The following is an 18,173-nucleotide window of genomic DNA, read 5'->3' on the forward strand; positions in this document are numbered from 1 at the left end:
ATCACATGCTGAAGCGTGACAATGCAACGCTAATTGCACACTGTATTGACATTTCAAGCATATTTTCTGTAACATTTGCATTCATATACAGGTAGTAAAGCACATGGGGATAATTTGAGTCATGATTCATGTTAGCAAATGTCTGGCTTTCAAGCTAATCCTCATACCCAGAATCTGCAGCAAAACCATTCATATTCAGATGTTGTAGCATGTACAGTAGTTATTGTATGAAACGATTAGCTCAGGACCCAAGAATTGCTGTTAGCCTTTGAAACAGAAATATCAGTGTTATCTCATTACTTTTGTACGGTAAGCCTTATTACTAATTTAGGAACTATTGGTCCGTTGATTATAGTTGTAGATAATACAGCACAGTTAATGTAGAATGTGTAACTTGAGTAATTTTTCCTCAATATACAATATATCCCTTTATGATGAGGCCCCAAAAGCACCAAAAAATGGCAGCAATCTCCAAGTGTGCAGTAAATTTTAATATACCAATTTTGGTTGCAAAACTTATTTGTAGCCATGTATCTTGCTTTATATGGATCCAGACAATAAATGTTTTTTTAGGCATAGAGACTTCAACCTGGTTCTTAAAAATAATCTCAGCAGACAAACTGAACTTTATGCAACAACATATTTTATGTTTTATTATTGCTGAGGCAAAACCACACCACCATAAAATGCAAGGAAAACCAATGTTTAAAAGGCAGGATTTCTCTTTTCTTGAGGCTTTGTTAATACAAAGGTCAAAATTTCACCTTTGAACTAAAAAAGAAGAAATAAAGAAAGAATAGGCAGTGTAAGTAACAAAATTGTCATCATGAATATATTTCTAAATTTTTATTTATTTATAAGTCAACATTAGACCAAAATATTTAGATAACTAATATGGCCCTTGAAAACTTAAATTTCTTGAGAGAAAAGCAAATTTTCAAAAAATCATCAGGTCGTAAGAATACAATTAATTGTACAGGTATACATTTTATTATTTAACCCCTATGACCATGTAAACTAAGATTCAAAGTTTAAATTAGCATTACAGAAAAGAAAAGGAGTCTTCTGTCACTCTTGAGGTATTCACTATTTTTTAAAGAATATACATTTAAGAATGAATCAATGTTTTATAGAAAATCAAATAATGGCATTTCTGCAGCTATCAATTTTTTGATACTTTTGAAAAAGTCGCATAATGTATATGTTTAGATCTAAATAAATTTTTTAAACTATTAGTACTTTGACATGCTAAAGAATCAAGTATTTGGATTAATTATTAAAACATCTGAAATTTCAAGTTAGATACAAAATTCCATACTCATATATTTTACAAATTAAAAAGACAGTTAAAATGAAATCTTTTTATTCGTGTCTAGAAGCCACAATTATCTAGTTGGGTGTAACTATTAGGTTTCTTCATTTGGGTTTGGTTTAGTTTTAGTTTTAGGGAGGAAGAAATAGTTGAAATTGTTTGTGTATTTAGACATAATTTTGACATATGATAAAATTTGTATAGATCTTTGCAACTTACAGATAACCAACGACATTCAACCATGTTCTAGGCAGAGTTATCATTGCCATTTCCATATTTGATCCTGTTACAACTTCATTTTTACATATTTAAGGTAAATGCAATGCTACTAAAATAAAAATTTGTTGCTAGTAAAATTAATCAAAATATGAATAACAGTAGTTCCTTCAATAGATTATATAGAGCAAATGGTAACTAATCTACAATGCTGAATTACTCAAGTGAAAACTAATTTGCAGTCTCAGACTACGTTTGTAGGTGATGATTTAAAATAAAAAAGGTTGTTTCTTAGACAATTCTAGAAATTATTCAAATATTGCACAGTTCTAGAAAGCATTCCAATCTTAGATTTACTGAATGAGCAGGGATATGTTTTTCTATAACGGAATGAAAATATGCTTTAATTGTAAGTAAACCCAGTTTCCCTATTAAAAACCTCTGATAAGATTAAAGTTTTTGGAGTTTTCAGATAAAGCTATTTTCTCTCCTAGAAAAGGGAGTCACACCTGTACTATCACTTATGCTGATATGTTTTAACCTATGAATAAAAATTTATAATAAAAACTGGGGAATATTTTACAACTCTAAATCATTTCCATGGCCTCTCGAGACTTCCATGGTTTATTGTTGTGTCTTCTCTTCTTAGTTGCTCATTAGGGAACAGCACTACAACAGACACAGTACATAGCATACCAGGTAGTATATATAAATAATGAATACAAGGCTTTTATTCACAACTTCATCATATCAAAATACATCAGTCTAAATAGGCAAATGAAGGCAATAAAATTGTAATGCTCAAAATAAGGCCAGACATAAGTAGCTAGAGAAATGAAATTTATTTGTTGAAATCAGTTTCTGGGGTACTTTCACACATTTAAGTTTACTCAGTTTTTAAATTGTGTGTGTATGTGTGTGTGTGTTTTCTGGGAAGAGTATTTCTCCTAGTGATGGACATTCTCATTTTTTGTTTTAAATAAAAATTTTGCTCTGGTACAAAAATTGCAAAGCACACACTCCAGCAAATTAAGTAATTATTTGTGACTTAAGATAATGCAAATGAGTGGCCAACAAACTAGGCTGTTATCATATATCAGACACTTAAAGTTATATATATATTTTTTGTGGTCAAATGAATTTAAAAGAAAAATGAACTCCATGAAAAGACTTATTACTTGTTGATCATTCTTATGGATCATTTGGTAATATCCCAACTTTTGCATTATTTTTTCTAAAAAAATCCATAACATATTTAAGAATTCACAAAATGGAGTCATAAACGGTGTAGTCACTGTAATTTCCCTCTTCTTCCACAATAGCAAATTCTTCTTTGGGATGCATGCAGAGAGGAAAAGTATCTACCAAATATGGATGTTAGGTAGTCATAAAGAATCAAGTAGCTAGCAATAATTTAGGAAACAAACAAATTATTTCAGCCTAAAAAAGACTCAGAAGATGGCTTGAAAAGCAAAATACATCTAACTTATAACTTTAGGTTGGCAATCATTCAGGCTGTGAATTAAACCAGGCCAATTTGCCCCTCTCAGTTCTCCTGCTTTGGGGCCACTTCTTGAAATAACTTTTAGAATAGTAAAAGGAGGTAAAACATTCATGAATTCCAAAAATAATTAGCAGCTGGGAGAAAATAAAACTGTTGGGGGAAGAAGTTTAAATACATTCTAAGAAGTTACGGCTGCACTGATGATTTCATTGTCAAAGTAGTACGGCTTATATTTTTATGGAAATCTGAAAGCTCATTCTTGGTTTTAAAAACTGTATTCAAGAAAAGGAAGTAAACTGCTATGAAATTTATGCATAACATCTTTGGACAAGAACACTTCATTCTCTGTTTTGATTTTTTAAAAATCCTAAAGGGTACACTGATGACTTGTAATATGTGGTCATTGAAATCCTCTATTCAAAGTCCTTTAACTGTTTTCTGTGGTGCAATGAGAAACTACTGTATTAGACTTTGCGATATAAGTTGGTTTCAACCTTGAGAGATTTATAAAAATAAGTGTGTCTCATTATCCTATAACACTAAAATGAGTGAAATGTGTCAGCTCTTCTACTTCTGCGAAACAGGAGAAATTGTATTTAACCATGTTAAACCCATCAAAGTCATACTTTCCAAATAAAAATGAGTGGTGTAAGACATAAAAGCCATATAGAAAGATTTTGTTAACATCATTTTCTGTTCCTTTATGTGATTCTCTATGAAAAGTAAAAATGAAAGCTAGTTTACATTTTATTTTTAACCTATTGGATTGTCTTCCATTTTATTTATTTATTTTTATCTTCTTTTTATTTATTTATTTATGTTTTTGAGACAGAGTTTCACTCTTGTTACCCAGGCTGGAGTGCAATGGCACAATCTCAGCTCACTGCAACCTCCACCTCCTGGGTTCAGGTGATTCTCCTGTCTCAGCCTCCCATGTAGGTAGGATCACAGGCGCTTACCACCACGCCCAGCTAATTTTTGTATTTTTAGTAGAGATGGGGTTTCGCCATGTTGGCCAGGCTAGTCTCAAACTCCTGACCTCAGGTGATCCACCCAACTCGGCCTCCCAAAGTGCTGGGATTGCAGGCATGAGCCACCCTGCCCGGCCTATCTTCCATTTTAGATCATAATATGATCTCACCAGATCCTTACTGAAAATGTACATTATTACAAGTAGCTAAATTTCCACATAGAGGAATAAAAAGGTTAGAGAATCAGGTTATGACTTTTCCAGTACTTTAGTGTGCTATATTAATGATAAACCCGTTTTAAATTTCTTAATCTTATCATCAAGCAACACCAGGCTTCTAAATCTTTTTGTTTCATTTAAAATGGCTACTATATATGAGAATTTTTAAGGTATTATACTAAACCCTTTTTCAGGTCAAAAGGCAAGTTATCTAGAAAATAATTTAACACTGTAATTGGATCTTCAAGATCAATTTGTTTTATATACTCTGCAGCAAAAATAACATTTCTAGTAGGAAGGAATTAATTACAAACCTAGCAAGTTCTAGACATTCACATATTTGTGTAAACAATTTTAACATGGTTTATTACATTTCCAGAAAGGTTAAGTCTTATATTCCATTTTCTGCTAATTCTTCTTTCATATATTATTTAATATAATAAATATATGTTATTTGGGTGCATATATTTTCACACATATATATGCCTTATATACATAAAACAGCACTTAATGGTCATGTTCTTTGCATGTTCAACTTCAGGGGAAAAAATGAATTGCTGTTACGTATAACCAATGGCGATCTTCCTTTCTGTTTCACAAATGGCCATATCTGGATGTAAACAAAACATTGGAGCGAGTCATTCCAGGTGAATTGTACTTCAAGTTGTAGGTTGGTGTTCTCAAGAAGAATTGGGTACTCCCTGGTAGTAAATACCTAAAAACGATAGTTAACTGATTAGATTTTTACAAGCAAATTATAACTAACTCATTAAAGGGTTATGTGGTTAGCAATTTACGTATTCTATATGAGAAATGTTACTGTAACAAAAATGCAATTCATATAAAAAGATTTCCTCCCCCAGACTGTAGGAAAGGAGGAGAGAAGAGCTACATATAGATGCAATATATGATGTTAGCATCCCAAGACATCCAACAAAGAGCCATTGTACTCAAATGCTGTGAAACTGTTTATGTGGCTAATGTTAATTTAGAATTCATCATCAGTCCTTGTAAGTAATATGTGGAGCCAAATATTTTTTTAAAACATGTGATTTGAGAATTTGACTAGCCACATTAACAATAATTGTTTGTTTCAAGGGAGGCAGAGCCACTGATTGTAATTTAATCATAGATCATTGATGTATTATTACTATAAGTAACCTAATAGAAAACGTTAAAGATTAACATTCCTAATTAGAATATAAATTTTATATTCTTTGACCATAGAGTGCTCATGATTACAGAATATCAAAAACAATCAGCTGGACGCAATGGCTCACACCTGTAATCCCAGCACTTTGGGAGGCTGAGACAGGCGGATCATCTGGGGTTGGGAGTTCAAGACCAGCCTGACCAACATGGAGAAACCCCATCTCTACTAAAAATACAAAATTAGCCAGTCATGGTGGCAGATGCCGGTAATCCCAGCTACTTGGGAGGCTGAGGCCAGGGAATCGCTTGAACCTGGGGGTAGAGGTTGCGGTGAGCTGAGATCGTGCCATTGCACTCCAGCCTGGGGGACAAGAATGAGACTTTGTCTCAAAAAAAAAAAAAAAATCATGATTACAGGCTGCATGTAACACTTGCAGCCAAATGTATTTCAAAATATGTGATTTTTTTCAGATTTTAGAAAGATAATATGGCGATGTATATATATTATATTATATAGTAATATTTATATTACTATATAACACCTCCATCAGAGCCTTGAAGCAGCATCTTGTAAACAAACCATTACATTTCTGTAGTAAAATGTATTAATATTCACAATAAATCAGATAAAGACTACAAATAACTTCATGTCAATTCAGGTCAGATTTGGCAGCAGAGGGGTTACTTTTTTTTTTTTTTTTTGAGATGGAGTCTGGTTCTGTCACCCAGGCTGGAGTGCAATGGCGTGATCTCGGCTCACTGCAACCTCTGCCTCTGGGTTCACACGATTCTCCTGCCTCAGCCTCCCAAGTAGCTGGGATTACAGGCATGTGCCACCACACCCGACTAATCTTTTTCTTTGTATTTTTAATAGAGACGGGTTTCACCATGTTAGCCAGGATGGTCTCAAATAAGTTATGTTTCCTTTTCGAGTTTTCAAAGTTTTGGAAATTAAATATTGCAAGTAAGAGATTGTGCACCTGTAGAATCTGTTTTCCTGTGAAAAATCTTGACTAGCATTAGGCCAGTCCAATCTATATGTCCAGAGAGAAATGGCCAAGGAAATCCATATAAACAAATGCAAACAACGCTATTCAAAATATAAGTCCTAGTAATGATGAGAAGGAAATGCTATAAAATCAGGATAAAGATACTTATGAGGAATGTCTAACAGCAGAAGCAGCAATATACAGAGATTTGTAATTAGTCGTGGGAAATAAACAGTGGGACGGTATCAAATCATTTATTTTCTTCACTTGACATTAGAATTCTCCAGGGATAGTATCATACTCCCACAGATACATGATAAACGGAGGACCGAGGGCACAATTAGCTGTTTATTCTATGTTAAATAATATTGATAACTATGATAATTCTATGTCAATGGAAAATTGTATTTATAGTTGTGTTAAATGAATTATGTAGAGAGAAATGTATTATAATCAAACTATATGCAGCATTAAGATTAAAATAGCAGAACTTTCTATAATATCCATAAACATCATTTTGTCATGAATTATCTAATAATATCTTCTAAACCTATTACCTAATATCACAAACTATAAATAATTACTCAAATCATTAAGTTAATAGAGCAGTAAAATAACATAAAACAAACCAAATTAAATCAAAATTGGATAACAGGTGATGAATAATGAAATAAATGATTTCTCACATCACAGATTATATAAATTACTTTCTTACGATCACTCGGGTAATTTATATGGACTAATTAACTATGTCAACAATTGGTGGGGTCATGATGACTGATCCAGTATCTTCTGCCATGAAAAGGCTATCCTTCCTATCTAGGGCAAAGTTGCGAAAGAAAACAAGGTGTTTGATCAAAATCCACTATTTCATAGTAGTTGAGAGTTATTCTACCTTCTATTGAAGATACATTCTGATTGTACTGATAATTACACAGTAAACAGTAATGTCTACCAACTTTCTTTCAAAGAATTTCCAAGTAACAGTTACTATTGACATTTCAGTAACATTTACATATTCTTTTGAGATAAAGATCACTATTTTGCACATGAAAAAATAAAAGCACAAAGTCCAGGATCACAACTTACACTCTTTTACTGAACAAATATTTAAATAGTGTTTTCTATGTGCCCATATATTCTAATTGCTTTACAGGTATCAACTCATTTAGTTCTCATAACAATTCTATATAGTAGACATTACTGTTAGCTCCATTTTACAGATAAACTTCCGGATGCATACAGGGGTCAAATGCCTTGCTCAGGGTCTCCTACCTAGAAAGTGCCAGGGCTAGGATTCAAATCCATACAGGCTAGCTCCAGCAGCAGAGCTCCTAGCAACCATACTATATTGTCATGACAATTCTACATAATTATCATTGTATACTAATTTCAGTTTTAAAACTAATGGGTACAATTATTATACTCATTTTTTTCAGAAATGTGAAGTATAAAATAATCTAGAAAATAAAAAGATATTATATATGCTGCAAACCTAAACTTTTTCATAGAAGAAGAAAAAGATGAAACTTTTTATTCAGACTTGAAAAGAAGTTCGGCATGAACTTAAAAAAGCATATAAAATTACATTGGAAGAAACACTTTTCTTCCCTAATGCAAGTGCTGTGGGATATTTTAAAGTGTTGCAGGGAAATACAATGGATTATTTGCCTTAATATCTCCATTAATATGTCTTAGGAAATCCAACACTAGCTGAACATCGAAGATTGTTTTTGAAATGTTCCTTGCAATGAAGATAAATAATTTGATTTTTTTAAAGCAGAAGACTGTCTCAAGGAAGTGGGTTTACGGATTAAAGAATTTGTGTAAGGCACTAAAAAATGGGAAAAGTTTAGAGCTTACCTATTTTTCTAGCTTATTCTTTACATATGAAAATGGCTAACTCATTGCTAATTCATGCCAAGGAGAAATACCTCAAACTACCCTATTTGTTTCATAGCCTCACTCCTCATCCTCCTCATCCCTAAGGCAGGTGTGCACATCTTTACATAACCATTATATTAAATACAAACGTAGAGCTTGCATTTATGTAATTCCTGATTGATGTAGAATTAGTTTGTCTTTTATATACCAATTTATTGCTGACTGGGAGGATCTCTGGAACATGAAGCATATCAAGACTGGTAGAAATTAACCTTGAAAACATAAGCTACACCCACCTCCTTTTCCTCTTCCTGGAGTTAAGACCAGGACCCCTGATTTCCCCAGAATAATTTTAGGACCTGGTTTGGAAAACCAGGGTAAATAAAGGGTAAATAAAGTCCATCAGAATATTTGTCCTGTCTTTTTAAAATATTTATATTATAGTGAAATATGTAACAAGAAATGTACTATTAAATAGTGTTTTTCTTACCATTTTTAATTGTATGATTTAGTGCATTAAGTACATTCACAATGTGTGTAACCATCACCATTAATTTCAGAACTTTTCATCACCTCAAACAGAAACTCCTTACCCTTGAAGTACTAACGCCCCATTTTCCCTTCCTTCCCACCCGTAGTAACATCTATTCTACTTTCTGTCTCTACGAGGCTGCGTATTATACATGCCTCATATAAATGGAATCACAAGATTTGTCCATTTGTGTCTGGCTGTGTAACTTAGCATGTTTTCAAAGGTCATCTCTATTGTAGCCTGTATCAGAATTTCAGTCCCTACTGTGGCTGAATAATATTCTATTATATGTGTATACTATATTTTATCTCTTCAGCTGTTGATGGGCACGGGTTGTTTCCATCTCTTGGCTATTGTCTTATAAATAATGCTTCTGTGAACATTGGTATACAAGTATCTATTTCTTTGTTTTTCATTCTTTTGAGTAAATACCTCAGAGTAGAATTGCTGGGTCATATGGTAATTCTATATTTATTTTTTTAAAAACTCTCAAACTGCTTTCTAAAACTGCCACACAGTTTTACATTTTTACCAGCAATGCAAGAGAAATCCAAGTTCTCCACATCCACATCCTTGCCAACACTAATTATTACTTTGTACTTTTTTGATAAGAGCAATTCTAGTGGATGTGCATTATCCTGTGGTTTTAACTTCAAGTTTTTTTGGGGGAAAGCCCAGTTTCAAATTCTACCTTTGCCACATCTAAATCCAATATGGATTTAGATAAACCTCACTTTTCTCAGCTGTACAAAATTCCAATAGTTTCTGCCATACATGGCTCACAGAGTACGGAGCCAATGAAACAGTGTACATGAATGAAATAGTATTTATAATTTATATATTAGGAACACTGGCCTCAAAAACAAGAATATCTCTGTTCTTAGATAGAGATATCGAACTATCTTAACCTAAGGGCATAAATAATACCATATATTTAACTAGTCTTTTTTTAAACTTTTAAATTATAAAGTATAAGGTATTTTAAAAAGTACATAAAACATAAATGTTCAGTTTAATGAGTATTATAAAGTGATTACTTGTGTCATTACCACCCATGTTAACTAACTGAACATTACTAGCATCCCAGAGCCCTGTATTATAGTACCCTCACTCCTCATAAACTTAACCACTATTCTGACCTTTATGGTAATTACTTCCTTGTTTACTACCCAGTTATACATTCCTTAAACACCATCATATAATTTTGCCTGTTTTTGATTTTTCAATAAATGGACACAATATATATTCCTTTGTATCTGGCTTATTTTGCTTAATTTTATGTTTGAAACTAACCCATGTTGCTATATGTGTAGGTGCAGTTTGTTCATTTTCAGTGTTGTATAATATTCCATCATATGAGTATTAGAAAAAAATGTGCCCATTCTTTCATGGACATTTGGGTTGTTTCCAATTTTTAGCTATTATGAGTAAATGCTACTATAATCATTCTCATAAGGGTCTTGTGCACATGTGCACACATCTCTGATGAGAATTTACAGAGAGAGTAGCTGTAAAAAGGGTAGGCTTTAGATGTAATGAGAAACTGTTTGTAAAAGGTACCAACTTTCACTTTATAAGCAGGGTAAGGGAGTTCCTATTACTATATGTTCTCATCAACACTTGTGATGGATATGCAGTGATTTTGAGATTTTGCATTTCCCTGATTATTAATTGGCTTAAACACTTTTTCAAATGTTTATTGGTCCTTGTTTTTCAATTATCTTCTCCATTTTTCTATTGTGTGGTCTGCTTTTTTCTTAGAAATTTGTAGGAGTTTCTATATAATCGTGTAAGAATTTTTTATAGATTATATTGGTTGCAAACACTTACTTCCATCCTGTGGCTTGCTTTTCCACCTCTTAATGGGGCGTTCTGATGAACATATGTTTTTAATTTTAATATAATCTTTTCACTTACTATGAAATTTTTTGGTTCTATTAATCTTTGCATACCTCAAGGTCATGAAAATATTCCCCTGTAGTATCTTCTGAAATCTTTATGCAGTTTTACCTTTCACATCTACAAACTAATTTCATCTGGAAATGGTTTTCGTTTACGGTGTAGGTAAAGTTAAGTTTCTTTTTTATTATTTGGAAATACAATTGTCCTAGAACCATTGTTTAAACAAACTTCCTCTTCCTCTGTCATAAATTAGGTGTACACCACTTTTGTCATAAATCAAGTCTCTAGGTAGGCCTGGGTTCGTTTATGGTTTTTCTGAATGGTTCCAATGGTCTATTTGTCTATCCTTTTGCCAATATTATACTATCTTAAATTACTTTAGCTTTATTGTAAGTCTTGAGACACTGTATTACTAAATCCTATGATGTTACATTGCTCTATTTCAAGATTGTCTTACTTATTCTTGGTCCTTTGCTTTTCTGTATAGTGACAGAACAAACTTTGGTCAAATTCTTCTCCCCACCAAAAATAAAAAATAAAAATTCGTTGAGATTTATAGTAGAATTACATTGAATTTACAGATGTATGAAATTATTCGAGAACAACTGACATATCGATAATATTGAGTGCAGTGATGACTAAGACATACTTTTCTATTTTTTACATTTTCCTGCATAAAGGTCACATACATTTCTTGCTAGATTTATTCCTAAGTAAAGATATTCTTTCATGCTTTTGAAAAAAATATTTAAAATTTTATATCTCAGATATTTGTTGTTGATGAAGAAAAGTGCAATTGATTTTCTTATATTGACTTTGATTTATATGATTTCATCAAAATTGTTAAATTCACTTTATAATTTATCATAGATTTATTTACATTTGTATGACTACAATCATATCCATTTACTGAGTTTAGTTCTTTCTTTCAAACCTAATAATGCCTTTTCTTTTTCCTAATATATCCATTTAAATCTATAAATATCCCTATATTACTGATTTAGCCATATTCCACAAGTTTTATTTCTAATATTTTTGTTATCGCTCAGTTCAAAATATTTTCTTATGTCCATTATAATCTCTTATTTGATTCGTGGGTTATTTAAAAGTCTATTTTTTCAGCCGGGTGCGGTGGCTCACACCTGTAATCCCAGCACTTTGGGAGGCGGAGATGGGTGGATCATGAGGTCAGGAGATCGAGACCATCCTGGCTAACACAGTGAAATCCCGTCTCTACTAAAAACACAAAAAAATTAGCCGGGCATGGTGATGGGCACCTGCAGTCCCAGCTACTTGGGAGGCTGAGGCAGGAGAATAGCATGAACCTGGGAGGCGGAGCTTGTAGTGAGCCAAGATCGCACCACTGCACTGCAGCCTGGGAGACAGAGTAAGACTCTGTCTCAAAAAAAAAAAAAAGTATATTTTTTGACTTTCCAAAGCATAGAAGTTGCTGTTTATATTTTTCTATTGTTTTCCAGCTTAAAGGTCAGAAAAAGTCCTCTGTATAATTTCAATCATCTCAAATTCTGTGAATTTTTTTTTGTTTGTTTCTAATTCCACTATATGGTTGATTTGGTAAAATTTCCCATTGTGCCTGGTGTACTGAATTCTGAAGTTAATACATTTACTTCTATATATGACAGTTAAGTCTGTTAATTTTATTGTTAAAAATTTTATATCTTTACTGAGTTTTTTTCTGAGAAATGATTATTAAATCTTCCTCTATGGTTGTAAATTTATTTCCTTTTTGTTTCTGTCAACGTTTGCTTTGCAAACCTTCTCAAGCATTGTTACTCCTAGGAATCTAGAGTGTTGACAACAGCTACCACCTTTGGCAGGCCCTGAACTCCTATTTTATCCCCTAGGCCCAGACAACTGTCAAAAGCACTGCTCAGCACTAACAAATACTCACTAACAGGTACTGGGTTAGCAAGTACTTTCGAGCAAATGTGATATTTTGTACAGCGTTTCTAGTTATCATCAGAGGCAGGATTTATCCAAATATTTAATGTTGTATTACCAAAAGCAGAAGTGCTAACTTGGTGGTTTTTAATTTTTTTTTTTTTTTTAGCTATGGAACCCTTTGTGAAATAAGCTTATATGAAAGCTCAGTACATGAAAGGTAGAAACCCAGAAATGTCTCTTCCTTTGGTATGCACATTATTATTTTTTTCTGAGATTGCAAAGTTGAAGGCCACTCTCTTCCATGTAATAGATGTCACATACTCTTTAAATCCTCTTAAGAAATATCCTGTAGATCTTTGGTAAAGATAAACCTGGTCCCTAAACCTGTCTGCTGTTAGCTCTATCTTCTATCTGTTTTAATTTTATAAATAAATTAACCAAAGAGGAATCTCCTCATAAATTATTTAGGTATACCTTCATAAGTTATTTATATTAGGTACATTTACATTTATTTATAAACATTATAAACATAAATTCATGTTTATATTACCAAGTATACTTCATAAATAAAATGTGTCAATCTATTAATAGATATTAAATGACTTCTACATTTAAGTAAAATGCTAAAGAGTCCATTTCTTACCTATGAGGAAAAGAAATATGGCCACTTTTTACATGTTGTTAAATTAATGTGACACTGACTTCGGTTTTAATAGCTAGACATTAGGGAGAAATGTTTACTTCTCTTTACTCTTTGTGTTCCAATGTAGAAGAATTTCCACTACTGTGAAATTCCTGGTCTCTTACCAGAACCAAATTATCTGATTTGTGGATTTAAAAGAAGGAAACAGGAATGCTTGGCTCAGCCTCTTTGTCTTTCTGGCTCTGCCTTTCTGCAGAGAGGATGCATCTTTTCTTGCTCTGCTGCCAGTGCAGGAGAGAACTAGACTTTATGGGCTAGTGACAGTGGAAGGTTTGTGTTGATTCTGCTCTGCCTTTGACTGGGTAGATAAGTTGAATTCCAAAATTCAGTATTAGAAAACTCACTTGGCTCACATCTACACCATGTCCCCTAATGTAATTTTTAACAGCAATAGTGCTATAGAGTAACAAAGCAACAGATGATGACCATATGTCTGACTCTGATTTTTCTATCATATGGTTCTGAGCTTGGACAGGAATGAAAATATATTTACTGACATCTCAAAATGATTATAATCACAATAGTGGGTCATCCTGAGCATTTATCAGAAGTCCAGAAGTCAAGATTCCATGGTCGGAAATAATCTCTTTTGATCACCAGCAGGAGAAGAAAATAAAAAAGTCTGAAGCACCTGTAAAGCATACTTTTTTCCTCCAATGTAACCAAGAAGACTAATCCTACTTTGTGTACCCACAAAAGCTACGCGGTCCGTCAACAGAAATTAGTTTATGAAATCTAGGATTGTGGGAATTACATTAAAGAGTCTCAATGAATTCCTTCTTAGACTGAAATTTAAGATTTTCCTGACCATGCTCCCAGAGTATCACCACCTTAACAAGAAGGCTCTTCATTTATATGGTATGATGTCCAGAAAATGGTTATCATTCTTTTAAATCATATAAAAGTATTAATGAAAGTATTAAAAGTTTTATTTCAATAGCTTGCTTCAAACCACTAAAACTGTAGAATATAACTTTGATATTTACATTTTTAAAATATTAATGGTTACCTTTACCACTGCTATTATTGTGATCAACCAGCTTCTATTTATAGAAGAGCTAAAAGAGGTTAAATGTCCTGCAACACTACAATGACAGAATCCAAGACAAACAAAAATGTAAAATATTTCTCTTAATACTTTCTATTAAAAACATTCTGAGCCACTATGCTGATACAGGAAACATTTGTAATAAAGTTAGTTTTATTATATTCCCTGAGATTTTTTAAATAGATCAATTTCTAGGTGTTTTCAAGAAAAGAAAATCCAAGCTATAGGAGTTCCATTTTCCTCATTGTTTATTCAACTATTCACTGACTTTTTGACTATTACTTAGTTTTTCAAAGTCATGGCTTAATTTCTTCTATCCTGCATAGTACTACAACTTACAAATACTAATACTAAAACTAAAGTTATATATTCATCTTTATTTCTAATGAGAACTACGGTTGTCTTGAGAAATGCTAAAAGGTACTTTCTTTACTCTGTGTGTTTTTGCAACTTAAAAACAATACTGCTTTTCATGCTTTTTGGACAACTATTTTAACTGAATGTTTATGAAACTCATTTTTCAAATAGAACTTGACAAAACTTTACCTGCTACATATTTGGTAATGAAGGGAATAGCAGAGGCAAATTGAACAATAAAAATGAAACCAAAGGTATCTTCCCAACTGTAGTAGGCTCAAGGATAAATGTTGAAATCTCTCTATTAGAGAACAAAAGTTAAATATATTACCACATTTTTGGATGCTCTTGCTCTGGACTTTTGAAAGTGAAGGTATATAAGTCAAATAACTTCATTTCCAAGTATGTTTTATCACCTTTAGGTTCGTGATTGCTGTCCTTGTTCAGTCCCTTAAAGGTAAATACTGTACTAATTAAAAATATTTTGCAGATAATAGCATGTATGAACTTCAGTCTTTAGCTTTTTCTCTAGTCACATAAAGAAAAAAACACTGTTAATTTCAAACTCTGATTTAACATTACTTTATATAAAACTCTCAAGGGTTAGAGAATGTGAACAAGTACCTGGAATTACCCCAGTCAGGACCAATGCCTGAAAGCGATCCTCTTTTGTCAGCTGCATATTTGTAAACCACTAGCAGGCACTGTTTACAAAGCTCCACCAGGCGCTGGCAACACTGGAGCTGCAAAGGAGTCACCACCTCTGGGCTTTTATTGAATATACTCTCCCAAGAGGATCTGTTGGCATGGAAACAGACATGATCTCATGTTGGCTGTTAAAAATGACAACCAGCTATATCACTTCCCTAGCAACAAGCCAATAAGGGAAATAGAAATGGCCTCATACATTTGCAATAACTATGAATGGTTTAAAGATATATAATAAAAACAAATTAGGAAATTTATCTTTGTATTAAAGAAATACAACATCAAATACATATACTATTTGTATGTGTGTGTTTGTACGTGTGGGTGTGTGTTTGTGTGTGAGAGTGTGTCTCACTATGTTGCCCAGACTGGAGTACAGTGGTTATTCACGGGCACAATCATGATGCACTACAGCCTTGAACTCCTGGCCTCCAGTGATCCTCCTCATTTTAGCCTTGAAGTAGCTGGGACTACAGACATGTGCCACCATGCCCAGCACTATTTGTCCTTAAAGCTTTTAAAGCTGCCAACTCTGGATGGCTAATAGGATAGTTTTCCAACACCTCTTAAAAAATGGAGTTACTCTATATTAAGGTATTTGTAAAATACTGAGCTAATTTCTCAAAAATTAAGTATTCTTGAAATTTAGGCCTTTTTGGAATCTGTATTTACCTTAACATTAAGAATGATCCCTTGAAATGATTAAAAAGTTGCTAAAACAATTGTTAACCTCTCTTCACTAAGAGAATTTAGGTTAATACTTGATTGTGATCATCCCTTTCAAAACACTTTTAGATATAACTATATCCATGATATTCCTAGAGCACAGGTTCCATGTGCTAGAAGTAATGCTATCCTAACAAGTACTGCCCTACTGCCATCCCAGAAGCAGTATGCCTTCTCCTTCACTGAACTCAGCTTATTCCAAAGCAGGTAATGGTGCGTACTTCCTTGGTAAACTTCAGTTTTGTGTGGGTGTGTGTGTGTGTGTGTGTGTTAACAATTCCAAAGTTTACCATCACAGTATCATGGTTTATATCAGGAAACACCTCACTACTCCACCACTACGGAGAGAGAGACAGACAGAGAGACAGAGAGAGAGAGAGAGCGAGAGAGAGAGAGAGAGAGAGAGAGAGATTTATTCCTCAGACTTATTCCTTGAAACTCTTCAAGCCTCCAGGGGAAATTTTGGTTTGAGACTTGGTAATGATTCATATCTCATTTTACATAAACCAATTCACATAACCCTCAGAGAGAAAAGCACAGACTTTCAGAAAGGAAAAAGTATTCAGCACAATATTTTCCTGGAAGTAAACTTCCCAATGGGAAACACAAAGACTCCACTTTCAACCTTCTGTGGATATTTGATATATCTGGAATTTTTTTAAAAATGCCTTAGAAACAGAAATGTATTTTTTACTAGAAAAGCTACTGTTTATTTTTTCAGAGAAATGTGGTCCCAAATAGACAGCATGTCATCAATGAACTGAAATGAATTAATTGAAAGAAACAAATTTTCTTCAGTGTTCTGAAACGTTCAGGACTAAATATAATAGGCTTTTAAAATACTGGGGTTTTTTAATTGGCAAAGGAATGAAAGTTATTTTTATTTAAGAAATAGTAATTTGATGGTTAAATTAACTGTAAAAACAAAATTTAAATTATTGCTAGATGGAAGAAAAACTAGATATGACACATACGTGTTTATCAAGATTTATATATGTAGATAGAGATATAAAATCTACCTAATTTGATTTAAAAATGCTGGAAAAATAAATTAATTAGGGAATATGTTTATAATTAGTATACTTTGATTTAGCAGACCCTATAAAATTTTATATAAATGTGAATACATAAAAAAAATCCTATGTTTTGAATGTCTGTCTAGCACTTTTCTTTCTGCTGGGATTTTGGGTATGTCTATAAAAGTCTACCTCCATCACCACCATCTACTGTCAACTTGGATATATTTATTTATTGATACTGTGGAGCTATTTGATCAGATAAACTATCAGGTCACTCATATTATGGTAATTTTTCTTTAGAGGTAGGGAAAGAACAAATTAAATGGAAGAAAGCTGAAAGGGCTTCTTCTGTAACACTCTAATCTGATGTAACTTCTTGAATAATATGTAAATTATAATATGACCAGCTTTGGCTTCTCATTCTTTCATTCTCCCTTAAATATTTAAAATAAATATATGAATCAAGGTCCTATATATATTGATTTCCAGTGTATATATTTACCACTACTAGCCAAGACTACATTCTACTCTATGTATTAATCCATATTTAGGTGTCAGCATACCAAAATGCTCAAGAAAATGAAAGCAACCTGCTTCATTTGGCCCTAGGGCAGTGGTGGCCCCTCTACACAAAGGAAACCTGAGTATAGAACTGTATCCCCTATTCCTACCTGCCACCTGGCATAGCTGAGTAGATGTGAAATGCTACTACAGTATTTCAGCTTTCAACACTAGCAACACAAAGTTTTTCAAAAAGGTGAAAGGAGGTAAAAATAGTTAAAATACCAGTGCTTTTATCAAAGTACCCTAGGTCTCTTCTACCTGCTTTTTGAATCTAAATTCCAAGGAAACAGGGTCATCAAAATCCATGAATTCAAAAAGAAAAATTAAATGATTAAAAGGTTCTTTCTGGCTCTCCCTAATCCTCACAGCAATATAAAAGGAAATCACTTTAAATGACTTTTTTAGTAAAATAACAGTAAGATATAGAATATTTCTGGCAACAAAGGAAAGTTATTCATGCAAT

General features: G+C 32.9%; 1 protein-coding gene across 1 annotated transcript in view; it reads right to left on the bottom strand.

Moving 5' to 3' along the window:
- Positions 1-4,456: 4,456 nt before the first annotated feature.
- The window catches only part of TTLL7 (tubulin tyrosine ligase like 7), a 135,310-nt gene continuing 121,593 nt past the window's right edge, over positions 4,457-18,173 (bottom strand). Inside the window, 2 exon segments of the mRNA XM_033225406.1 lie at positions 4,457-4,936; positions 15,318-15,491. Of these exon segments, the coding sequence (XP_033081297.1) occupies positions 4,816-4,936; positions 15,318-15,491 (295 nt within the window). The 3' untranslated portion in view covers positions 4,457-4,815.

This window comes from Trachypithecus francoisi, unplaced genomic scaffold (assembly GCF_009764315.1).
Source record: "Trachypithecus francoisi isolate TF-2019V2 unplaced genomic scaffold, Tfra_2.0 Lachesis_group12, whole genome shotgun sequence".
NCBI classification, from domain to species: Eukaryota; Metazoa; Chordata; class Mammalia; order Primates; family Cercopithecidae; genus Trachypithecus; species Trachypithecus francoisi.